General features: G+C 40.0%; 1 protein-coding gene across 1 annotated transcript in view; it reads right to left on the bottom strand.

The window, feature by feature from the left end:
• Window positions 1-15973: 15973 nt before the first annotated feature.
• Window positions 15974-26462, bottom strand: part of DCTD (dCMP deaminase) — a 43317-nt gene continuing 32828 nt past the window's right edge. The window contains exons 4-6 of the mRNA XM_044681186.1: window positions 19896-20012; window positions 17443-17539; window positions 15974-16049 (exon numbers count right to left, since the gene is read on the bottom strand). Of these exons, the coding sequence (XP_044537121.1) occupies window positions 15974-16049; window positions 17443-17539; window positions 19896-20012 (290 nt within the window). The remainder of the gene's footprint in view (window positions 16050-17442; window positions 17540-19895; window positions 20013-26462) is intronic.

Genomic DNA, 26462 nt, shown 5'->3' with positions numbered 1-26462 from the left:
AGTATCTTTGCTAAGAAAGCCCCATGGATAGAATTGGCATGTTATGGTCCATGGGGTCACCAAGAGTTGGACATGACTGAATGACTGAGCAACCACTGATGTGACAGGGTCTGTGCAAAAGGCTTTATAAATATTTGATCTTCATAGCAACTCTCAGATGCTACAATGATCCCCATTTCAGAATTGAAGGAACTAGACAAAAGTTAAGTAATTTGCCCAGAGTCACAGAGTTGATAAATATCTGAGGCAGAATGTAAACTCATGGTCTTCCTTACTCCAGGTCTGGCACTCCATCTCCTTCACCTAAAGAAGAATGTAAAAAAATGGAGAAAGAGGGGATGGAGATGAGCATAAGATGAATCTCATTTTTTTTTTGAAATGGAAAAAAGAAAACTGAAGACACACATACACTGCAGTATAGAAATATAGTAATGAAACATGACCAATGTGGAAATGTATAACCTAGATCAAATTGCTTATTATCACAGGAAGGGAGAAAGGGAGAGGATTAGGGACTCAAAATTTTAGAAAACATTATTATTATTATGTTAAAAATTATAATGGGAGAGAGAGAGAGAAAGAGAGAGGGAGAGAGAGAGAGAGAGAGAGAGAGAGAGAGAGAGAGAGAGAGAGAGAGAGAATGGATGGATATAGGGGAGTGGTATTAAGAAGGAGAATGAAAGCAAAATAAATTTCCTGTTCTAAAGGAAGGATTAAACAAATGTGGAAGGGGAAAAGCAAAGAAGTCAAATAAATAGGGATGTCAATCAACTGGGCAATGACTTAGAATATTATTGCCTCCTTAAAAAATGACAAAATTATGAAGAGTTACAAAAGGAGAATCCTGAGTAGTATGAACTTACAGAGAGTGAACTGAGCAGAATTAGGAGAAAAATATACACAAGGACAAACCTGTAAACAAAAACAATACTGAAAGTCTTGAGAACCCTAATTAATGTATATATGATCAATCTTGTCTCCAAAGGACACATGGCAAAGGATATTAGCTCCCTTGGTGAAGAACTAGATTATAGTCTCAAGATACAGAAGGAGACATACGTTTCTGGACATGACCATTGTGAGGATTTGTTTTGCTTCACTATGTTTATCTGTTGCAAAGATGTTTGTTTGTTTTTTTTAATTTCTATTTTTATTTGAGAGAGAGAACATTGGAGGAAAGGGAGGATCAGCAATAGTGTTGTTCAAAAAAGAAATACAATTTAAAAAGTTTTAAACATGCAGAAAGCACAAATAAGTAGGACAATTTTGAAATAACAAATGTATATTTTTTAAAACAAGCTGTATGAAATGGAGATTCATAGTTTTATATACAATCCTCTTTTGGTGTTCTGTTATAAAAAATGAAATTAGGGCAGCTAGATGGCACAGGCCTGGAATCAAAAAGGTTCACCTTTCTGAATTTAAATCTGGCCTCAGATATTTTAATAGCTATATGACTCTGGGCAAGTCACTTAATCCTGTTTTTCTCAGTTTCCTCATTTGGAAAATGAGCTGGAGAAGGAAATGGCAAATGGATGCAAATATCTTTGCCAAGAAATCCCCAAATAGGGTCACAAAACAACTGAATTACAACAAAATGAAAATGAAAATGTCGGGAGAGGAGGGAAGTGTTTAAGTTCAGAATAAATTTTTTTAACGTTTAAAACAAAAAATAGGATTATAGCTTTAAAGCTGAAAATGACTTTAGGGGCCACCTAGTTTAACTCCCTCATTTTAGCAATGAAGAAACTAAGGTCCAGATGGGGTTAAATGCCTTGCCAAAAGTCACAGAGATAGCAGGTCCAGTTCCTCTGACTTGGAATCCACCACTTTGGCTCCATCAAATCAAATTGCCCTAAAGATCTAGGGTTGCATTTATTATCTCCTCCCAACTTTTTTTTTCTTGTATTATTTCTAGGGAAGTAGTGTAATGGGAAGCACACAGGTCCTCTGGCTCTGGAAGCAGAAGACTTGGGTTCAAATCTTGCTTACTTACCATATGGAAAAATGTTTTTGCATGATTTTGTACGTATAATTGATAGCACATTTCTTGCCTTCACAATGAATGAGTGAGGGCTGAGAGGGAAAGAATCTAAAACTCAAAATAATTGTTAATGAATTTTAAAAACAAATAGATAATAAATTTAATGCTTATTATCTGGAGAGTCACTAAAGGGCTCTGGACCTCAATTTCTTCTTCTGAAAAGTGGATGAGATAGTCTCTGAAGTCCCTTCCAATGGTATACCTGTGATTCTACTTTCCTTTTTTGATTGGGAAAAAATAACTATAATATAAAACCAATATAATACACAAATCCTGCAGGATGCCAAAGATAGTGATGTGAGCTTTAGGAAAAAAAAAAAACAAAAAAACAAAAAAAAGAAAGAAATAACAATGCAGCCCCAAATGTCAGGGAAATGAAGTTTCTATCACTTTTACTCACAGATTTTCCCCTTTAAATGTAGAATCTCTGCCTAACGGTTCAGTGAAAGCCCTTTTCCTTATTGCCACTTATTAGCTATGACAGGCAGCAACACTGCTCTCAGATAGAGTCTCACTTCACCACAATTATCCAGGAATGCCTTACAGGCAAACGGCTGCTCCAAGCTCCTTCCTTCTGGGATACTTTCCCCAAAGGCAGCCAGTTCAAAGCAAACCTCTCTTAACTGGAACACTGACATCCTTGGGAACTTTCTAATCAGGAAAATCCCTCTCCTCCTGCTGGGACAGTAACAACAGACACAAAGATGAAAACTCCAATCACGTCGATTTCACGTTCAGCATCTCTGAACATGGCGGAAGGGGAGTGGAGGATGGAGAGACTGTGCTTGTGGGAAAAGCATCTTTGCTCCTGAAGGACACAGCTGGCCAGCTGTAGATCCCCAAGGGATGTAGCTTTAGTTAGAGCAGAAACAATCTTCCCTGTTAATGATGTCACCCAGAGTGGAGAAATTAATTTCCTGAAAGCCAATCAATGAGCCTGGACCCAAGAAAGCAGTGGATAGTGCTATGGGAGTTTTAATGGCTGGATTACATACACCGACGATGGCTCATTGGTCCTTGGCGTATCTATGAGTATAACAAATTAGGGGGTCCCTGAAGGCTTAGAACCCAAGACTGATAAAATTAAATGGTTGGAATGTTTTTTCTCTTTAAGGAATCTCTTTCCTCTCAATTCCTTCTGATTTTCACAGTTTAAAGGAATAAAGGAAAGGGAAAGGGCATGAGAAGAAAAAATAAGAAAATTATAAGATGGAAATAGGGAAAGATTACATAATCAAAGAATTATAGAAGTGGGAGGGACCTTAGCAAATAGTCTAACACTCTCATTTTACAGATGAGGAAACTAAGACCCAGAAAATTTTTTGGCTTCATTTGAAAGACACTCAGATTTAATTCAATTCCATAAGCACTGGGCTGGCTTACAAAGATTTGGCACTTACATCTTTCACATTGGTGAATTCATGGTTTTATTTGGGGGTTTGGTTATGTATGACTTTGCTCTTCCAACAATGACCAATATGGAAGTAGGTTTTGCATGACAATAAAAATAAAATTAAGCCTCTGGAAACTTCTCCAGGACTAAGGCAAAGAGAGTAGAAGCTGGTAGAGGTGGCTTCTGCTGCCTTTCCCCAGGGTGCAGACCTAAGAGAAGATCTAGGAGACTCCTCTCATCTGATTTATTTTTTTTAAACCCTTACCTTCCGTCCTGGAGTCAATACTGAGTATTGGCTCCAAGGCAGAAGAGTGGTAAGGGTAGGCAATGGGGGTCAAAGGACTTGCCCAGGGTCACACAGCTCATCTCATCTGATTTTACTCATTCCATCTACAAGTGTGTTCAGAGGCCTGGGAGACTTGCCCATCCCTTGGGGTTACTGCTTTTATTAGGACTTCATTATGATAATTATCATAGTTGTATGCTGAGCATCTAGGTGGCACAGTGTAGAGAGTGCCAGATCTGGAGTCAAAAAGACTCCTATTCCCAGGTTCGAATCTAGCCTCAGACACTTATTAACTGTGTGACCCTCAGCAAGTCATTTAACTTTATATGCCTCAGGTTCCTCATCTGTATAATGAGCCAGAGAAGGAAATGGCGAAACCTTTGCCAAGAAAACCCCAAATGGGATCTCAAAAAGTTGAATACAACTGAAATGATTGAAAAACAACCACAAAAAATTTTTAAATATATTTAGAATACTTTTCCAAGGTTACATGAATCATTTTCTCTCCCCTCTTACCTTCCTCCTCCTGTAGCTGACAAGCAATTCCACTGGATTATACATATATTATTGCTCAAAACCTATTTCCATATTGTTCATAACCACAAAAATTTGATGGTACAATCCAGTATTGGGCTTCCAAAATGGATTTTTTAAAAAGGATTCTCTGGAGCTGGAGAGAGGGCCCTGGAGAGCTCAAAGACGTCACCTCTAGGTTTATAAATTAAAATACTGAACTGCTACATGAGCCTCTTTTAAAAGTTTTTACCTGGGCAACTGGATAGAGAGCCAGGTCCAGAGATGGGAAGTCTTGGTTTCTAAACCAACCTCAGACATTTTCTAGCTGTCTGATCCTAGATAAAGACTTAATTCCTATTGCCTCAGTCCTTATTGTTCTTCTGCCTTGGAAACAATAAACAGTATTGATTCTAAGACAGAAGTTAAGAGTTTAAAAATAAAAAAAACTTTCCACCACTACCACCTGATTTTAGATCTGGTCTTGGCCATGGGAGCCTAGTTGGCAGCAGAAAGAGTCTGAGCTGAGCAATGTTGGACCTCCTGGGTAAATAAGTCATTTCCAGAAGAACCATCGCCTTTTTCTCAGTCCTGGGAAAGTTCCCAAAGGCTAGGATCTCTGCCATTGTTCTTGCTGCTCTGCCTTCCAGTTTGGCTGAAGGCAGGAAAGAATTCCTTTCTTGGAATAGCTAAGCCTGAATAAAAATCTCTCTCCGCCATTTTGTTTCTGTCCTTTCTCTTCCCCACTATAGAAAGGTAACTGTGGAAGATGGCAGGCAAGCAGCAATGGAAGAAGGGAGATGGAGGAGGGAAGGGAGAGGGAAAGAATGATGGTTCACTGGATCCATAGACAGCCTGTCTGCTTCTCTTCACCACCCTGACCTGCTGTATTCGTAGATAGGTTTACTCTTTAAAAAAAAATAATTATACATATATGGTATATAGGTATATGATGTTTTTGTATACATCATAACTTGTTCATCCATTTCCCAAAAGATGGACAGTCCTTCAGTTTCCAGTTCTTTGCCAGCATGAAAAGAATTGCTAAAATTGCTGTTGTATATTTGGTCCTTTTCCTCTTTCTTTGATCTCTTTGGGGCATAGACCTAGTAATGGTATTGCTGGGTCCAAGGGTATGCACAGTTTAATAACTTTTAATGTATAGTTCCAATTCGCTTTCCAGAATGGCCAGACCAGTTTGTAGCTCCAACAACAGAACAATTGGTGTCCCAATTCTCATACATCCCCTCCAACAGCTGTCATTTTCCTTTCTTAGGTCAACTTTGTCAATCTGATTGCTTGTGAGGCGGTACCTCAGGGTTGTCTTTATGACCGTTTTCTCGCTATTAGTGATTTAGAACATTTTTAATACAGCTATTATTTTTTCCCATGGCTTGAATTTCTTCCTCTGAGAATTGTCTATTCCTATCCTTTCATCATTTATCTCTCATGAATAAACAGATTTCCCGAAAGGAACAAGGAGGGTTAGGCCCCAACACTGAACCAGAACTAAAAGGGTGCCAGGATCTGGCCTGCCTTTAACAACTAGGTTACAAGGTTATTGATCTTTTAGAAATACAATTTACAAAATAAGCTCTCTTTCCCAACCATAATCATTGGCTGTGTAAGAAATAATGAAGATGAATAGTGTAACGGAAAGCAAACGTTTTCTGGTTTTCCCCTCTTTAGATCCTTAGTTATTCTGAGCACTGGTCCATTTGGAATTCTTATCCTACCAGCTATTCCCCAAATTCGGTGCAGCACCACCTGTGGACAGGTTTACCCCCTGTACTACCAGTGGCTTACTACCACTTCTAATCTGCCTCAGGTCAAGGCTCAGCTTAATTCTTTCCTTCTCTATCCCTCCTTCCACATTTCCTGCCCTGTTTCACAGTGCTTCCTCCTATACTTATTTACAAGTAGTGTCCCTCCAAAGCAGTGGTTCCCAAACTTTTTTGGCCTACCACCCCCTTTCCAGAAAAAATATTACTTAGCCCCCTGGAAGTTATTTTTTTTTTTAATTTTAATAGCAATTAATAGGAAAGATAAATGCACCTGTGGCCATCACCACTCCCCTGGATCGCTGCAGCACCCACCAGGGGGCAGTAGCGCCCACTTTGGGAATCACTGCTCCAAAGAATGAAAGGTCCTTGGAGGAAGAGATGGCTTTGCGTTTTGTCTCAGTAACTCCCAGTGCCTTTAATAGAGTAGCTTCAGTCACATCTGACTCTTCCTAACCCCATTTTGGTGTTTTCTTGGCAGAGATATTGAGAGTGGTTTTGCCATTTCCTTTTCCGGCTCATTTTATAGGTGAGGAAACTGAGGCAAGCAGGGTTAAGTGATTTGCTCAGGGTCACACATCTAGTAAAGTGAAGTCAGATCTGAACTCATGAAGATGAGTCTTCCTGACTAGGAAGTTAGATTGTGGTGGCTCCACTTACATTTCCAACAGATAGTTTTGATGTAACACGCCATATGCATCCCTCAAAAGAATGGGGCTATGCAAAATCTCTCCATAAGGGAGCAGCTGGGTGACTCAGTGGATTGAGAGCCAGATCTAGAGATGGGACGTCCTAAATTCAAATCTGGCCTCAGACACTTCCTAGCGGTGTGACCCTGGGCAAGTCACTTGACCCCCATTGCCCACCCTTACCACTCTTCTGCCTTGGAGCCAATTCACAGTATTGTATTGACAGACAGAAGGTAAGGGTTTCAAAAAAAAATATCTCCATAAAAACTACAAGGTTTATGGGGCAAAGAGAAGCATTATGCCCCAAAACTGTCAGTGACACTTAAAAAAAATGGGGCAGCTAAGTAAGATGAATAATGTAATGGAAAGCAAACATTTTCTGAATTTTCCCTGTTTTGGGGGGGGGGTGGAGGGAGGAGTACAGTGTCTAGAGCTCCAGGCCTGAGGTCAAGGTTCAAATCTGACCCCAGACACTTCCTAACTATGCAACACTGGAAAAGTCACTGAACCCCATTTGCCTAGCCTTTGCCACTCTTCTATCTTAGAATTTATACTAAGATAAAGAAGGTAAGATTTAAAAAAAAAAAGATAAAAGACCTAATTTTTAAAACCAGGAGCAGTTTTTATACATGTTAAGCAGTTAAGAAATAAATACTACATACAATAAATAGTGGCAGGCATTTGAGGCCTCAGGCAGCCGCTTGGACCTACAGCCTTGGCTGGCAAAATCTCAGGCAAGTAGGGCAGGCTGCAGCTCTGGCCCCAGGTGGGAGGGCAGGGCTTGGGGCGCAGACCAGCCTTCCTCCCATCACAGATCAATATGGCGCTCTCCCTCGACAAAGTCCTACCGTTTGCTTGTGGAAGTGGGTGTGGAAAGCTTGAGTTATTGCGAAGTGGTGCATTTTTCTTCATTCTTGCCATTTCTCATAAATGAAATCGAGAATAAGCAAACAAACCAGAATTATGCTCAAATCTCCCTCCCATGTATCAATTTTGTTGGAACAAATTCAAGTTTTCAAAACAAGGGGATAGTATTCTCCACTGACATCCACCACCAGGTGTGGCTATCCCAGCCAGGCCCTGGGACTTAGTCCTTTCATTTCCAGAACTCGGGCCCTTGGGTCCTTCTGTTCCGATGGGTCAGGGTCTTCGGATGGACACCAGGCAGGCACCATGTGTGTCCTGAGCCAGCACCACTCATCTGGACTTTTGACCCGCCACTGGCCTTGGATGACTCTGGAAGAGAGTGAGGCTGAAGTCCTTGCACCCTTCTGCCTCCCTTAAATCCACTTCCCACCTAAGTGGAGAAGTCACACCACGCCAGTCATCTTTGAAAACAAACCAGAGACCCCACCATCAAGCCTCTGCAGTCTTCACTCCAGGGAAAGGTGTGCAGATCTACTCCCTAATGGTCCCACACAACGAATTTCTACATACCCCATTGGGCCACCACTCCCTCATCAAACTTGTTTTCTCCCATTCTGATGTAAGTCGTCCAGATGGCAGGGAAAGCCTTGTTTTTTGTATTTGTTTTCCCAACACTCAGCCTAGAGCTTCCACATTTATAAGAACTCAATAAATGTTTTTCTTTCAGATACTCTCTGGGTTCTCGTCTTACTCCTACCTCTTTCCTACTGCAGTAAACTTGACTGGCAGAAAACCCCCCAAAACAAAGGGAAGACCCTGGACAAGATCATTAAATGTGTTTTAGGGTTTGAACCCAGTCTTCCTGACTCTAGGCTCAACACTGTCCACTGTTCCACCGGCTGTCTGCTAGAGGAGTACAAAGAAGGGAGGCGAAGAAGAAATAGTCTTTCAAATTCAGTAAAATGAAGAAATTAGACTCATCTAGGTGGTCTAGAAGTCCTGTCCATCTCACTAGCCCAAGAAGTCTGATTCTAAGGTTCTCTGACAATAGCTCCTCTTGCCTCTTTCAGCTAGCCCCCGAAAGTCTCCAAATTTCCTCAGTAGAGAAAATATTGATTTACGTTCACCTTTTCCAATAATAATGGCCAAGTTTCATTAAAAGCAGGGCATGCCTAGGTTCGAATCCGGCCTCAGACACTTCCCAGCTGTGTGACCCTGGGCAAGTCACTTGACCCCCATTACCTACCCTTACCACTCTTCCACCTATAAGTCAATACACAGAAGTTAAGGGTTTAAAAAAATAAAAAAAAAAAAGCAGGGCATGGCCATGGGTACCAAGATGGGCCCAGGAGAAGATGACATTTCTCTAGGGGAAGTACTCAAAATAATTTGGGAAAGTATTTGTCGTGTTATTTGCAACGTGATTAGCTTTTTCTCCACACTTCGGATGCCCCATCCTGGCACAAAAGCGACCCTGAGTTGTTGATGTCCACGACCCCATAGAACAAGCTTTGGCTTAAAGTCCCACCATCGCTGAAGGTTATGCTCGCTGTGCAAGCAGCAGGCTAAGTACAGAAATACTCACTGCCAGGAGGCTGGCTACTAGGTCATAAATTCTTTGGCCCCAGAGACACATGAAAAACAGAAAAACACTCAACAGCTCCCAGTCCCATATAGTATCCTTCCAGTTTTGGTACAAGTCTGATGGAAAATAGGGCAAAAGATACTAAAAATCTCAGTTTTCAGGCTATAAATATTAATCTAACTGTGGGTGCCCTAAATTTCTAACAACTGAGTTGACATATCAGTGGAGGAAAGAAATCATATCTGATATTGACATTCTTACTTTAATTAAACCAGAAAATGTGAGGAAGTTGCAGCTAAATGGAAGGACAGTTCACAGGTTCTCTTTAGAGACAGATAAAGGAATTGAACAAGAGAGCTTAGAAACCACGTCAGCCAGCAAACATTTGATATCCTTGCTAAGGAGAGAATCATGACAACCAAGGGCAAAACCAGTTTAGAATTAAAATCCATTTGCAAACTTTTATGGAACATAGTTTAAGGTTATTGGCAGTGTCCTCTCATAAAACAGCCAAGAGAAGGAGAAGGGGAAAAAAGTTTACAGAAAATCGGACAGGAGATGCAATGAAGCGAGATCATTTGAGTCAGTCCATAAAAATTAAATTGGAAGGACAGGACAAAAATTTGAAAAGATCTGTCCAGATTTCTTTGACAAACTATTCCATTTATCCATCTGAATGGAGTCGCCACTTTTGGATTCAAAGATCATAGTCCTTGATACACTACACAAGGAAGCAGAAATGGCCCCAAATGGGACAAAAATGCATTCTTTACCATATCTATTGTTGCTGTAAATGAATATTCACCATGTTGGAACATTATTTTTTGTTACCAACAGGTTATTCTAGGATCAGGTTCCTGGGCAGTATCTCAGCCTCCTGAAGGGGGATTGTGAAAATATCCTACATGAACTAAGATCTTTTTAAAGCAATTTTAGGGAAAGACATTGCCAGTAACCTGGACCAGAAAAGCAGGTCTCCCAGAGAAGATGCTGTTAAGGGTCATCATGATTCCAAATGGACTAAAAAAGATGACAGCAATAGAGGATGTCCCCAGAAATGAACCACTTCATCCAGGACTCTGAGTGAGCCTTTGGATATAATGAACTGAACTATGGGGGAACTGAGCCCTCCATCCACTTTGTTTTTCCCATGCGCCATTATTTTATCCCGATTATAAAACCCTTGGGCCAAAAAGGAGTATGCCCCCAAGGACTCCTTGCCAATGTGCCTGTAAGTCATTTTTTAATATAAGAAACATCCAAATGGTAGTTAGACCCTCCATGAAGTGTAGGATATACACCTGGTGAGACAATCCTGAAATGTAGACATCTTATATGGGATGATTCATTGGGGAGACCAGCATGACACTAACAGGTTCACGTCTCAAAGAATCAGAGGGGGAATGTGTGAATTCAATATAAATTGTACCTTCTTGTTCCATTTGAAAAACCCATTTTAATCCGTTATCAGCACCTCTTTGCCTGCACACGCTTGTGTACTCTGGAGGACTTCTGTGGCTCCCTGGCTCTGGGAAGAGGCTGGCCAAGCCCCTTGGCATCCAGAAGACTGGGCTCTACCCAGACTGAGGTCAAGTCTTTCCAACCAGAGACACAGGAGTGATGTCACTGGCTTTATAAGAAAAGGCATGGAGGAGGTGCTCCATTTTTTTTTTTTTTTTGTCTTTTTTGGGGCTGGAGACTTACTAAATGGAGTGACTTTTTGCTGATGGGGAAAAATTGGCAAATTGAGATTAATTAGGAGTGGTCAGATTATCATATGATTTCTCTCTCTCTAACTTTTAGAAATAATTATTGTAATATACAGTCTCCAGAGAATTTTAATAACACTCTGAGATCCTGGGCTCACAACTTCTCAGTGTCTCCAGGCTAGAAGTCGCAAATAGGATTCCATATAAAGACTGAGCGGGGAGTGGAGGCACTGAGTGGCAATGTGTCTTTGATGCATATTCCAGCTGATAGGGCTAATTAAATTGTTCAATGACCTATGAGTTCCTTATTTCTACCTATAATGGAAACTGAATGGGATATCAGGACCGTCCCCAACCATAGTCATTATGGTTTGCTGAGAACAATCCTTTCCCATTTCAAATAGTGTTTTGTATTGTGGACAATAGATGCCAATTTTTCCCTCTTATCAACAGAGAGATAAGTTCCAGGTGTGATGGATAATTAATAATAACTGAGGAAACAATCTAAGCAATACAACCTATTAGGAAAAGGGGCATGATAAATGGGTCAATGGACTCCTCAGTCAGTCCAAAGACCCTGAATACAGAGTGAGACAGATTTTTATGTATTAAAAACAATTAATCAAACAAAACCAATTAATTAAAAGAAAACAAGAGGATATAAACCAGGATACAAAATTAGGTAATCTGATTAGAGGAAAGATTAGGGGCTTTCCAAGCTTGGAGGAGGGAGGGGCAAATAGGTTTTAGGGTCTTTCCTTTCCCAGAACTGAGATTAATTGCATTCACCTGCATCTATCAAACAACAGACAGCCTATACCATCTGGTTTCCCATGGATGAATTGCAGAAAAATAATATGGAGGTTAATACCTGCAGTAGCACAAGTGTCAGTATCCATGAGACAGAATCGGATTGGTTCTCTCATTTCCCACACCAAATCAACTCCAGTTTGTCATAAGCAGGCAAGCTTCCCACCTTCAGTGAATTAGCTGAACATAGAAAACTGTCCCAAGTCCAATGTCCCAAAAGGGCAGGGGTTCAATTGCTTTCCAAATAGGCACTTAAAGAGAACATAAGAGCATAGATTTAGTGCTAGGAGAATCCTTAGGGGTCACGGTGTCCAACCCCATCATTTTACAAATAAGGAAACTGAGGCATCTTAAGATTTAAGAGACTTGCCCAGGGTTACATAGGACTGAAATCCAAATCTTCCTAACTTCAAGGACACAACTCTATCCACCACACTGACACAGGAGTGTATGTTGTTGAAGTCTAAAAAATAAGAGTAGGAAATGTGTTGGGTCAAGTTCTTATTGGTTTTCCATGCAATGATGGCTTTGTGAATCTCCAATCTAAACGATGGCAAAAGGTATAACAAATGTCTTGGTCTCAGTTCCCTTGAAGGAACATCCAATTCCAGATAAGACAACCCCAAGGCTTCCAAAGAACATCTAAGGCAGTGATTCCCAAAGTGGGCACCACTGCCCCCTAGTGGGCGCTGTAGTGATCCAGGGAAGCAGTGATGGCCACAGGTACATTTATCTTTCCTATTAATTGCTATTAAAATTTTTAAAAAATTAATTTCTAGGGGGCTAAGTAATATTTTTTCTGGAAAAGGGGCAGTAGGCCAAAAAAGTTTGGAACCACTGATCTAAGGCAAAGACTCCCTTCTCATTTGTCTATGGTCATTGATGGAGGTCCTCAGAAAATTAACAAGCATTTATTTCCTCCCACTTTCGACACCTCTTTACCACTCCCTCCCTCCAAAGAAGAAAAACAAAACCCTTGTAAAAAATGTATGTTGTCAAAAAGTCAAACTAATTCCCCTAGTGGCCATGTCTAAAAAAATGCCCTTCATATTGTATATTGGATCCACAGACTTGAGTAGGATTCTTGATCATAGGTCCTCCAGTCTTTGTTTGATTGCTCAGTTGAACAGGGTCCTTGGGTCTTCCAATTCTCCATTTATAAAATGTTGTAATCCTTGAATAATTAGTTCTCCTAGATCTGCTTCCTCCACACTGTGGGTGGCTACAGAGCACTGTCCCAAGTGTTCCACAGAGAAAAAGGAAATGGGAATTTCTTGTTCACCTTTCTCCATTGCTTTCCTTCTAAACTTAGATGTGGAAGATTGACATCCCTCTCCTGAGCCTTCTGCCCTCAAGAATCCCTTCCCCATTACGTGAGGGACAGAGTCCAAGCCCATGTCTTCTCATTCCTTATTTCAGTCCCCTCCAGTGTACTCTGGGCTTTCTGATGTTCCTCAAAAAAACAGCCACTTGATCTCTTGACTGCATTTTCACTGTCACCCATGCTGGGTATTTTCTCTTCCTTCATGTCTGCCTCCTGCCACCTTTATGTAAGAGAACTTTGCATCAGGTCCCACCTTCTGCAAAAAGCCTCACCTGGATCGGGGGAAGGGGCCAGCTGGGTGGTTCAGTGGATTGAGAGCCAGGTCTAAAAATGAGGGGTTTCTGGGTTCAAATCTGGCCTCAGACACATCCTAACTGCTTTGTTCTAGTTCCTGAGCTGGAATCGGGACAATATTCTGCCTCTAACTGGAGGAATCAGTGTTGGCTGAACGTCTGCTAATCCTGGCGACCTCTAAGGTCACATATTGGTGCCCGCTGGAAAAATCTTGTCCTAGTTGCAGCAGAGGCAGTGGGGTTAATCCTCCTTGCTTAACCCTACACACTTTAGCCTTTATTCTTGCCCACATGGACTATTTGCAAACATGGCACCATACTGGCCTGCTGCCTCACACACAGTGAGAGAGCTTACTGTTACTGAACTGAGAGTTTTTATCTGTTCCATTGCTATGTTGGGGGGTTTTGGGGGGGGGTCCCTGAATCTAGTTTGAAAAGTAAGGCAAGGGTCAACTTTCCTTCCCAGGGGCAGAGTTCTGGGTCCTACTCTTGTTGTTTAAGTTATGTCTAATTCTTCATGACCCCATTTGGGGTTATCTTACTGAAGTAGTTTGCCATTTTTCTTTTCTAGCTCATTTTATGGACGAGGAAATGGAAAGAAACAGGGATAAGTGACTTGCCCCAGGTCACACAGCTAGGTCCTTCCTGACTCCAAGTCTAGCACTCAGTGCCACTTGGCTGCCCCTCTGGCTCCACCATAAATATACACAAATACCTCACAGAAAACTGATTTATTTATTTTAAAAATTTAGCCCAGAAAAAGGTATCACCTTGGATTTTCCCTGAAGAAAATCTATAATGTGAGTAGCTTGACTGGGGAATTTTAGAAGTCTGAATAGTATGCATTAAGTCTGTTGAGCTCCAGGCATCACTAACAACCATGGCAGGGACTACAGAATCAGGCATACAATACGATACTACAATGATGAACACACTTCAGTTGGTACATTTCAATAAGATTTTAATAAAACTGGTAAAATGACAAATTGTATAAGGACTGAAAAAAATAAAGCACAAAAACCTCGGAGACAAAAGTTCAGCAAAATAGAATGGTTTATTTGAGAGAGAGAGAGAGAAAGAAAGGGGTGGGGGGGAGAGAAAGAGAGGAACACTCTCCAGAAGAGAGTCATTTCTAAACAAAGGTACTAAACCACTAATAAAAAATTAAATTAGATAAAAGACAAGGTGCACTGACATGCATTCCCAAGCCTCGTGCTGATTAGTGAGGCTGTTTGGTTAAGCAATATTTCTGAAGACAAAGGCAATGAGGCAGTGTGATTAAAAACACCCAAGTCACCACTCTAGCTAGAACAGGCTGCCTCCACAGCTTTTATTTTCAGTTCCATCTCATGGTAGAGATAACCCAGGTGTTGAACAAAGGTGGACGATAAGAGGACAGACAGAACCTATCCTCTGGCGTGGGGACACGGATTGATTCCAGCAGAAAAGTCAGGGAAGGAGAAAGAATAATGGATTTGGAGTTCTGGGTTGGAATGATAGCTCTGATATTAATTCCTTGGGTAAATCTGAGCAACTCATTTCCTTCTTTTTGCCTCAATTGTTAAATAAAAGGTTAGATGACTATCTGAAGTCTCTTGAAACTTTTGAGTTCTCGTCTTTAAACTCCGATTGAAAAACTTTTGAGTCTTCGACCTTAAAGCTACAAACAATTAAATTAAGAGTGTTTTGAGGGTCGGGAACAGGTTCTTCCATTCAACCAACAGTATAAAGAACTCTTAAGAACAAGCTGAATTAAATGCAGCATCTGATTAAAAGACATAAAATGAGTTCACAAAAAAGCAGCTGTTTTTGCTCAGGTCTGGTGAGGAAGGCAAAGGATAACTGCGTGGGTCATTCGAGTAGGCACTCAATACATATTTACTGATACGGTGGGATGCCCCTCCATCAGGGATTTGAAAGGACAAGCTGGCAATCCTCAATCTGTCGCCATCACGTTTTGGGGTGACCTTCTCCCAGCTCTATTTTATAGAGGCGCCTGGAAGCGGAGTTAGTTTCTAACAAGGGCACTTCCATGTTCTACTTCACTGGGACCAGATGTTCAACCCAGTGTGTCTGCTCATCCCCGCTAAGAAGACAACAGCAATTATTTATCTGTTCTTCTAGCACAAGTAGGCACACTCTAAATGGGTGAAGGGCCACTGCTAAAACTAAGGCACTAAGCTGGCACAGAGCCTACCTGGGGAATCCCAGCCAGCCCCAATGCCTGAGTATTGGGGGGAACCGTACGACATGCTTAGCATTGGACCACACATGACGTACACCAGACCTGGCATCACAGAGCCAACAGATTAAGGCATTTGCCCAATTTACAGCTGGTAAATGGCAAAGTCGGGACTTGAACCCAAAGTCCTTCTTTTTTTCTTTTCTCTAACCCTTGTTTCTTCTAGAGAAAGAAAAAAAGAAACACCGTTACCCCAGCCTTGCCCATGCTCTGATATGTTTCTCCATTTCAAATCACAAATCAATAGTTTAAATAGATGTAGATTCCATGTGACCAGAGAGACAGTAAGGAAGATTTGAGGCTTTATATTCTTTAGATGTCTACTTTTGCTGTACGGGCTATTAAAAAGTTATGTGTAACTTCAAGATGAAAGGCATTAGCAGCTTCTTAGAAGAGGATAATCTCAATCTTCTAGAGTTTTAATGAGATGTAACTCACTAAGGCTTTTGACTCGGTCTGCTGTTAATTGAATCAAAGTCAATGACAATCTTGCTGTACTTGGGTGTGAATTTCCTAAACACAAAAAAAAGAAGAAAAATATAAAGATGTGATCCCATGAGTAGCTTAAAACAATCTGTTTACTTTGGTTTAACCAATATTTTCTGTAAGAAAAAAAAAAAGGTTCCTCTGTTTCACTTGATATTTTATCGGAGCCAATTAGAGTGCACCACACTGGGAGAAACATGGACAAAAAGACTAAGACAAAGAAGTGTGAGGTTACTTAGGCTTTGTGTTCTTTAGCTTTTGGAGTTCATGAATTATCAGGGAGTCAAAGAATTTCTAAGCAGGGAGCTGCAGGATGTGACATCCCATTGCTGGCTCTCCCCCCCAAATTTATCTCCTCATTTGCTAACAAATTTCTGCAGTAAATTTAGAGAGTGTACTTCTGGTACAGCTCTACAGTAAGTTTTATTTCCCTTCTTGTATAGGGGCAGATGAATCAATGAACTTTAATAGGAAGTCATTTAAAAACTGTACTTGCAAATATAAAATTAAAATGAGCCCCAAAAACATTTTAAAAAATAATACTGGACATTCTCCCTAGCAATGAAAAAAAGATAATATTTGGGGACTAAATATATATTTCTTTGCATCAACCAGCAAACAAAGGATTATGCAAATAATGTGGATTTAAAGTCTCATAAGGCATTAAGGAATTCATTAAGCACAGCTCATAACCCAACCATAACAGGCAAAGACCTGAGACCATTCTCCTAAGTCCATGGTGGATCAGGCTGCAGACCATTATAAAGCATCCACTTCCTTAAGCTTTGCCATCTCAAAAAGCTCAACTAACTTTTCCCCAGGAATCCAAATGGCTGCTCTAGTTTGCAAGCAAAACATCTTATATTCCTCTTTTGCCTAGCCAAGATGATGATCAAAATCCAAATAGCTTTTGAAGGCAAGAAATAACTGAATGACTTCAAACCTTGATTTAAAATACCGCTGTAGGAATTCCTGGGTGTCTCAATCTAGCAGGCTGCTTTCATCCTAAATTTTCTATGCCACATTTGTTATATTTGCAAAATTTAAGAAGGTCTTATGTTAATATTGTAAAACTCTGTGAATTTTTAAATCCCCCCCTCCTAGAATAATTAGTCGAAGCCTTAGAAAGTTCCTGGAATTGAAGCCTGTTAAACAGATTGCCTTCAGATGCTCCTGTCATTGCATTTAAAAATCTATTCTTTCGATGACATTGTTCAGATTCTTATTACACTGACAGTGTTTCCATCATTTCAAAAGCCCCAACAAAGCCAAGAAAGTCAGGTAACCCAGAGAGGAATTAAAGTGCACACTCCAATGTTAATGGAAATCAAATAAGCTTCTTCATTGGGAGCAGAGATTTTTCTGAACTCAAACAAACAAAATAAAAACCTGATATCGATCAAAAGTTTGTCCTTTTTACCTGAATTTAATCCCGGCCAAGTCAAACATGAGCCTTGCAGCTGTGGTTTCATCATTATCGTGGTACTTATCAGACATAAAAATAACTTCTTTTATACCTTAAAAGATAATGTGGAAAAGTCCTTTAGGAAATGCAGATACTGATAATACGTAAGTTATTAGAAAGTGATGGAGTGTTCATAGTGTTTTATTAATTACACTTTGTAAGGTGAGAATTCCAATTCTCACTTAAGTAGCTCAGTAGATAGAGCACCAGGTCTGGGGTCAGGAACTCTTGAGTTCAAATCTGGATTCAGACTCTCCTTAGCTGTATGACGCTGTGGGCAAGTCATTTAACCCCAATTGCCTAGCCCCCATTGCACTCTTAGAATTGATACTAAGACAGAAGGTAAGGGCTTAGAATTTTTTTGTTTCCTATTCTCTGACATAGAAAAGGGCAGTTAGTATGTAGTTTGCCCAATAACCAACTTAGATTCCATCCCCATGCCCCAAGTGAAATGGAAACTTACAAAAACATTTAAGGCTTAATTAACATAATGACTGAATTTTAGGTATAGAATCGTAGATTTAAAGCTGGAAGGGACCTCTGAGGTCATCTTTAGTCCAACTCCCCCATTTTATAGATGAGGAAACAGGTTTAGCACAAGTAGACAAACTCTATATTAGTGCCTAGTCAATGTAACAAGATGGCGCACAGTCTACCAAGGTAATCCCAATCAGCCCCAATGGCTGGGTGCCAACCAGGGTTACAGTAAATTAATAGTGACTTGCCCAAACAGATAGAAAATGGTTTAGCCAGGATCTGAACTAAATTGACTCCAACTCTAGACAGTAAATGGCATGATGGACAGGCAACTGAAAGTGGGACCAGGAAGAGCTTTGGTTCAAGTCATACCTCTGATACGTACTGGCTGTGTAACTCTGAGGAAGTCATTTCAAAGTTTCATTTGTAAAAATGAGGGGATTGGATTCAATGGCCTCTAAGGTCCCTTCCACATCTAAATCTCTGTACTCTGCATTCATAGGTTATAACTCAAAGTGCTACTTTAGGGAAAGTAGTAGAAAATTTAAAGTAGAGGTTATTAATATGGGGTCTATGAACCCCAGTTTTTGAAATTTTTATTTTTAAATATTTTTCCACGGTTACATGATTCATCTTCTCTCCCTCCCCTCTTCCCTCCCCGCTCCCAGAGCTGACAAGTAATTCCACTAGGTGTGAACCACAGTTTTAAAAATATTTTGATAATTGAACAACTTAACTAGGTTTTTTTGTAATTGTATGCATTTATGCTTTTAAAAACGTTAGTCTGAAGAGTCTGTAGGCATCCCTAGGCTACCAGAGGGGTCCATGACCCAATAAAGTTTTAAGAGCCCCCAATTTAGAAATAAATACCAAATTATTTCCAATTCCAGTATTTCATAGTTTGAGAAGGGTGGATGTGTTTATTTCAAACTCGTTCCTTGGGTGCAAAGACAGATTTCGCTTGTTCTCATCCTTTTCTGCCAATACCGAGTTTGAAAGTTACCCCACTTTTTCTAGCATGCTCCCCCTTTTTCCATGCCCCTTCCCACCCACACATAAATAAGGCTGTGTGTGTTGGGGTTGGGTTTTTTTTTTTTTTTATTCTTACTTCTTTTCCATTGTTCCCTCTAAAGAATACAATCTGGGAAAAATAAACCCCGAGTGAGAATACAAAGCGAGGCCAGAAAGGTATTTTTCTAAGAGCACTTCGACATGAGGCTTTTGATTTCAATCCCCCCACACTCGATCTGTTCAGAACTGCATGGAAGCGCATGATAAACGGGCCCTTTAAGCCACACATCTGGCCAACATGATAAGTGTTTAGGACTCAAGCTGAGAGTTTTATGGAGATAAAGTACACCGTAGTTAGCTCGGATCCTCGGATCTCACGGCCTGAGGAGGGAGAAGCATTCAGAGCAGCACCCTTGCTGCAAGAACACAGATTTATAGTAACTCTAATAAGGGGAAAAATTAAGGGAGGATCATAGAAGTCTTGTGACACTTCTGAACAAAGATATTTTAAAATCTTCAAATATCTACCCCATATTACATACAAATTAAAATTTCATAGAGAGGCTCCCAACTGACCTTGTTTCAGACAGAAGTTCATTTCCCCCCTCCCCTTAATCTATGCACAATATGTCAGAGTACAGTAAATTGACAGTAATTATATTCAATGCCTGTGTTGTTCTTTGGCAGCTCGGCGGTTTAAGAAGTTGCAAACCTAAATTAAAAACATGCTAAGAATCACAGAGGATACAATTAGTCTTAAAATACCTGGCACCATTCAAACACAAAACACGGCAATCTCCTGCAAAGTTGATAGTGCAATTAATTTAGGTCTAAACAACAGCAATTTAAAATCAAATGCATCTGTGATGAGGTACTCAGGAACAGACAGCGATGCAAATCAGCCCGGCACCAGCCCTTACCTGCCTGGATGATGAGTTTCGCACATTCATTACACGGGAATAAGGCAACGTACATGGTACAACCCTTCACATCCGCCGAGTTCTTGTTCATAATGGCATTCAGTTCAGCATGGCACACTGGAGGAGAGAGGGAACAAATACTATTCCAGGTCACGAAGAATACATTACAGAAGTCCTTTTCGTTGTGTCTGTTCTCGGCAGGGCGACCCGGATGAGAAAGAGGATGATTTTTTAAAATTAGCAAAGAGACACGGTCCAAGATCACCAAATGGGGGCCAAGTGGGCTGACCACTTGGGGAATCAGCAACGAAATCATTAGCCACGGTGGCAGGGCCCAAGGCCAAGTACCTTCACCCAACCTAAGTGCTGTAATAGCCCAAGGTTTCACAACACCCTGGAGAACCCAAATGGCTAGGAAAATGGTTCATTGGTGTGTTTATATGGATATGGAAGAACATCATTATGGTCAAGAGTATGAGGTATAGTTTTTTGTTGTTATTGTTGTTTTAAACAAAAGAACTAGGAAATGAAGCTAGTATTTCTCTCTTAAGGGATTGGGTTACCTCCCAGAAACACTTAAAAGAGGCCAAAGAATATACAACAAACAGTTCAGCCAAGTAAATATAACTTTTTTTTTCCCTGAAAAGAAAAAGGGAAAAAGGGAAAGAATGGAAGATACGGAGAAGAAATGGGAGAAAAAATTGGGGGAATGGGGCCATATTGGCATAAAGGCATACCTTTATCTCAAATGAGCTTGTTTATTTAACACCTGTGTGTAGTCTACAGTTGACATTTTTCAGTTTCTATATCTCTATATTTTTTTCTTTTTCAAAGGAATTTCTCTTTAAGGGCCTGAATGAGGGGTAAATTCAATAACAATGAAAATCTAAGTTCTTTACCAACTGAGCTATCTTTCAAGGCTCTCAAAACAGATCTAATTTCACTTAGATTGTGAGCTCCTTGAAGACAGAGATTTCTTTTGTCCTTCTCTGTTATCTCTAGCACTTAAAAGAGTGTCTGACACAAGGTCAGATAACAGATTTTCCTTTACTATCTGGTGTGCCTAAATGGCACTTGACCCAATTTAATTCATCTTTCAAGGTTCAGTTTTTCCTTCAACAAGCCTTTTCCCCCTTCTTTGAACCCATAGTAATTCTGTCTAAACAATTCATTTGGCATCTAATTGTCTACTGCCTCCTGACCTTCCTTATACTATTAAACTTTAATTTATTTTAAAAATTAAAGTTTGATTTATTTCATTATATTACCTCAATTTCCTAACATCTCCATCACCCATTCTCCACCCAGAAAGCCATCCCTTATAAAATTTTCAATTAAAAAAAAAAAAAAGGAAAAAGGAAAAAAAGTTCATCAAAGCTAATCAAGCAATTTCAACCAAAAAAATATTCGACACCTATAGTCCCCCACCTACACTGAGTAAGGAAGATGATACATCATTTCTCTTCTTCAGGGTCAAGCTTAGTCATTCTAATTATAGAGATTTTTGTTTCAAGTTTTTTATTTGTTGACATTTACATTGTTGTAGTCATCATGCATGTTGTTTTCTTCATTCTGCTTACTCATTCCACCATCAGTTCATGTAAGGATTTTTAAAAAATTCTTATGTTAATAATTTCTTAAGAAGCAGTAATATTAACCCAGATTGAATTGCTTGTCATCTCCAGGAGGGGAGTGAAAAGAAGGGGGAGAGATAATATAACTTTGGAAAACTTAAGTGGAAAATTGTTATTAAAAATTTTTTTTAATTTTAAAAAAGCAGTAATATTGGGGCAGCTGGGTAGCTCAGTGGATTGAGAGCCAAGCCTAGAGACGGGAGGTCCTAGGTTCAAATCCGGCCTCAGACACTTCCCAGCTGTGTGACCCTGGGCAAGTCACTTGACCCCCATTGCCTACCCTTACCACTCTTCCACCTATAAGTCAATACACAGAAGTTAAGGGTTTAAAATTAAAAAAAAATTGATTATAAAAAAAAAAAAAGCAGCAATATTGCACTGCCATGGTTTGCCATTTCCTTTTCCAGCTCATTTTACAGATGACAAATGGAGGCCAACAGAGTTAAGTGACTTTTCTAGGGTCACAGATCTAGGAAGTGTCTGAGGCTAGATTTGAACTCAGGAAGCTATAAGTATACTCCAGATGCACTATGGTACCACTAGCTGCCCAGTAAAAAAATAGAACTGAAGAAGGAAATTTCTCTTTGGATGGGGGAATGTACCTAACATTTTTTAAAGCCCCAATCAGTGGCTATCCCCCATACCTGGAATGCCCTCCCTCCTCACCTCCTTGAATAACTTCAAAAAGATTCTGCTCGTTCTCCATCATTTACAGGAGGCCCTTGCCCATCCCTCCCCAGCTAGTGCCTTTCCTCTGAGATGACTTTTCATTTACACAGTGTTATCTCTGTATAGAAATATTTATATACACACAGTTATTTGCTTACTGTCTCCCCCATTTTAAACTATGAGCTACCTGGGGGCTGAAAGATCTGTTTTTGTCCTTCTTTAGTACTGAGCCTGGTACAGTTTCATTAATTTATATTGATGTCTTGATGAATTGGATAAAGACTTAAAAACCTAAGACTTTTTTTTTCCCCACCTTTATCAGTATATTTCACTAAATATTTAAGGATGTGATCCTTTGCCCAGAAGAAATCTGTCTGAAAACATGGAATCTAGGTTTCATTTCCAATAGGAAAAGGGAGCTCAGGCCCAACATGGTCCCTTGAGAAAGACCCAGGGCACAATCATCTCCCCATCCCAAAGGGACCCAGTAGTTTTGTGCTGGGACTACACATTGCTTGGTGCTAGAAACAATTAAATGTAATAGTCTCTTTTATGCCCCTCTGGAGGGCTTGAGCCCTGTCTGCTCTGCTCTTTGGGACTCCCCTGGAGCCTAATGCAATGCCATCAACACAATGGGAGCTAAATATTTATCGAATGGATAAGGGAAGAAATACAAGCCCCAATGTCTGAGGATGAAAATTTGGAAACACATCTGGCTCCCTCCTAAATCTCGGTGTCAAAGCAAAGGTTCCCCCAACGAGCAAAATACATTTTGGGTTATGGTGCTTCTATTCAGAACTAGAGAGCTATGAAACAGGTTATGGACATTAATTACACTCTCCTCTTCTGAATCACCAGAAGAAATTGTCACACTGACTACAACAGTCTTCCCATAATTCACACTCTGCAGTTTGGGGCAAAATTTAACATTTCTGCGTCCTGACTCATTAACAGAAATGACCATATGAAACAGATCCTCCCAGCTCAAGCAGCATTTTACAATTCTGCAGAAAAAGAGAGGGCGGTTTATTGGCAATAACACTGAGAATTATAAACAGGCTTCCTTTCTCTTAAAACTACAAAATAACTGGAGTTAAAAATGTAAAACCCTTCCTCTCTATCGAGAACGTGGTTGGCTGGGTGATAGGAAAACCTTGAAATCAGGGTGATCCTCAGAAGCAGATGAGACTATCTTAGCGGGGCAGGAAGCCTCTCGGCTGTCTAAGCAAGCACCAAATCTGGAAAATGGCAGAAAAAAGCTCTCTTAATAAAGAGATATAATAGCATTTGTCTTTTCATTCCAGGGTTGAGTCAACCATGTCTGAATTCCTCAAATCACATCATTTCTGGTCATTTCCTCTGTAATCTGTCCACGGATCTGAGGCTCTCCGTAAAGAGAAGGAACGATCTTCTTTCCATGGGAGAGTGAGGGTCTGTGGGTACAGATGTGGTCATTTTGTAAAGAGTTGTGCTTAACAATAAATGTTTTATTTCCTTGTTACTTCTAGGAGAGGAGATAGGTGACGAGTTATTTGGAAAGGACTGTAACTTTAAAGACAAAAAGCTTCAATAAAACTTTAGCTTTATAAAAAAATGTTTTTGTACCCCCAAAAAGTTTCCTTCTTTGGTTCCATCTTTCTACTGGGCTGAGACCAAACTCCCTAGACAGTGAAGTGTCATCATGGCACACAGAGTGCCAAGTCTGAAGTCAGGAGAAAACATCCTCCTGAGTTCAAATGAGACCTCAGACACCTCCTCACTGTGTGATCCTGGGCAAATCACTTAACCCTGTTTGACTCAGTTTCCTCATCTGTAAAGTGAGCTGGAGAAGGAAATGGCAAACCACTGGCAGAAAAAAAAAGCTCTCTAAAAAAAAAAAGATATAGGATTTGTCTTTCCTATTTTTCCCCAAGAAAACTCAAAATGGGGTCAATAAAGTGTTGGACACAGAACAAACAACTGAATAAGTCATAATAAAATTTTAATTAAAAAAATGGCCCAAATTTAGCCTTTCTACCAAATCCTCTTTCTAATCTAAGTTTTTGCCTAGTCCTTCCCTTTCTTTTTTTCCTTCATTCCTCCCTCCCTTTCTTTCCTTCCTTCCCTTTCTTTTTCCTTCCTTCCTTGAAAAGGAAAAATAAAATTACAAATGAAAATTCAAAAAACAAAAAACAGGCTTAAAGCTATCTCTACCTACTTCTTATACCAGAACCCAAGTTTCTTGTGGGCAGACACTCTTTTTGCCTCTTTTTTTTTTTTACTTTATATTCAATTCCAACCATAGCACAGTGGATGAAGTGCTGGGAGTTAGGAAGTTATTCAATCTTAGACTGTAGGACCAGGGGCAAGTCAGTCCACTTCTGTTTGCCCAAGTTTCTTCATATATAAAAAATGGATATAATAATAGCACCTAACTTGTGGAGTTGTTGTGAGGATTAAATGAGTAAATATTTGGTTTTTTTTAAAGCACTTAGCACACAGTAAACATTTAAAAAATGCTTATTTTTTTCACACCAAGTCCAATAATATGTTCTCTTCTAGTACTTCCAGACAAATCTGCTACCTTTGTTCTTGGTGTGTCTCCATTTTAATTCTTTCTAGCACCAAAAATGGAGCAGCTAGGTGGCATGGAATGAGGAAGACTTGAGTTCAAACCCAGCCTCAGACACTTATTATTACCTGTTTGCCTCAATTTCCTCATCTGTAAAATAAGCTGGAAAAAGAAATGGAAAACCATTCCAGTACCTCTGCCAAGAAAACCCCAAATGGGGTCTGGAAGAGTTATGAAGGCACAACCAAAACAACTCAACAACAATGGCGACACACATCAAGAATACCACACTTTTTTGGCTTATTTCCCATTTCTCAGATCAATCTCCTATGTCAACTCTGTCCTCCCCTTCTTTTGGGAGGATTTTCCAAGGCAGAGTTCTAAGCTTTATTAGCATTTCTCCCTCTCTACTCATCCACTAGAAAAATTAAGCCCCTCAAGGATATGCACCGAAGGTTGTCAAATCTCTCATTCCAGCTTAGCTTCCCCAGTTCCGTGTGTGTGTGTGTGTGTGTGTGTGTGTGTGTGTGTGTGTGTGTGTGTGTTCAACAAGTCTTCTATATCCAGTGGCCACTGCAATGAAATTCAACAGATCAGTATTACCCTGAAAAGCTAAGACACTAAAGAACAGACTTTTCTTCCTATTTTGCTGGCCGTCTTAATTCTCTGTTGGAATTCCCAAGTATCGCTGGGATGAGTATTGTCAACAAGTCTGATGATAAACCCCAATCAGATGAAAGTGACTTTTCTAGTGATCCTAGGAGAAATGCAGGCTTTTTGTATCCTCGGGAGGCATGCTGGTCAAGTGTGCCAAAGAAGGCAAAACATCTCTGCAATATTCATGAAATGCTTTAAATCTGAGAAAATATGACCAATTACTGAAGCATTTTAGCTCCAATTCTTTAGAAATGGTTAAAGCAATAATGCCCAGATGAAACGAATACTATTTGATGCTTACTTGATAAGAGCGGAGATAATATAAAACCATTCAATTATTTCCCCAAATTGTCTAAAAGGAAAGAAATTAGATGCCAAAAATATCAGATTAATACTTTTAAAAGCTCGTGATTGCCAGAAGGAGAATCATCTTCTCAGGTAATTATAAGACAATTCATATACTTGGGTCTCTTTTCTTGTTACCGACTCTCAGAATTCACTTCTGCATTAACCCCGGACCACTGTGAAGAGATTGTATAATTAGAAAAATATATTTTTCAAAATTCTCCCTTGCTTGATTAATCCTTACTGTCTTGTGTAGGCGGTTCACCTAGAAGGCTGACAAATTAACAGGATATATTCTATCCCTGGTTAGATTTAAAAGATTCTGGGTCTTCATAATTTTGGAGATTTGACTTTTATCTCATTTGATAGAAGATGAAGATCTGTTTCTGACAATGGTATTATTAAGATTACTCACAGAGGTGACAAGGGAAGAAAAAAAAATGAAGTGAAGACACTGTCAAGGAAAAAAAAAAAAAACCTGATGCTCCTCCAATAATTTAGCACTAATGCAAGTTCAGTACAGCCGATTGATCTGAAGCCGGGATGCAAGGATGACAGGTAATAATGCTGCTTGGCAAAATACGGCAGCAGGTAGCCCTTCGGTTTTTACTCCCATTAAAGAGGAGTTCTACAGACTGCCTAAAAGCTTTCTTTTTTTTTCAAGAAGCAGGGTTATTTTTCCTTTTAAGAAATGTTTTCCAAGCCCCATTT

This window comes from Gracilinanus agilis, chromosome 6, assembly GCF_016433145.1.
Source record: "Gracilinanus agilis isolate LMUSP501 chromosome 6, AgileGrace, whole genome shotgun sequence".
Taxonomy (NCBI): domain Eukaryota; kingdom Metazoa; phylum Chordata; class Mammalia; order Didelphimorphia; family Didelphidae; genus Gracilinanus; species Gracilinanus agilis.
The sequence above is the reverse complement of the archived record's forward strand: the minus strand, read 5'-3'. Positions and strand labels throughout refer to the sequence as shown.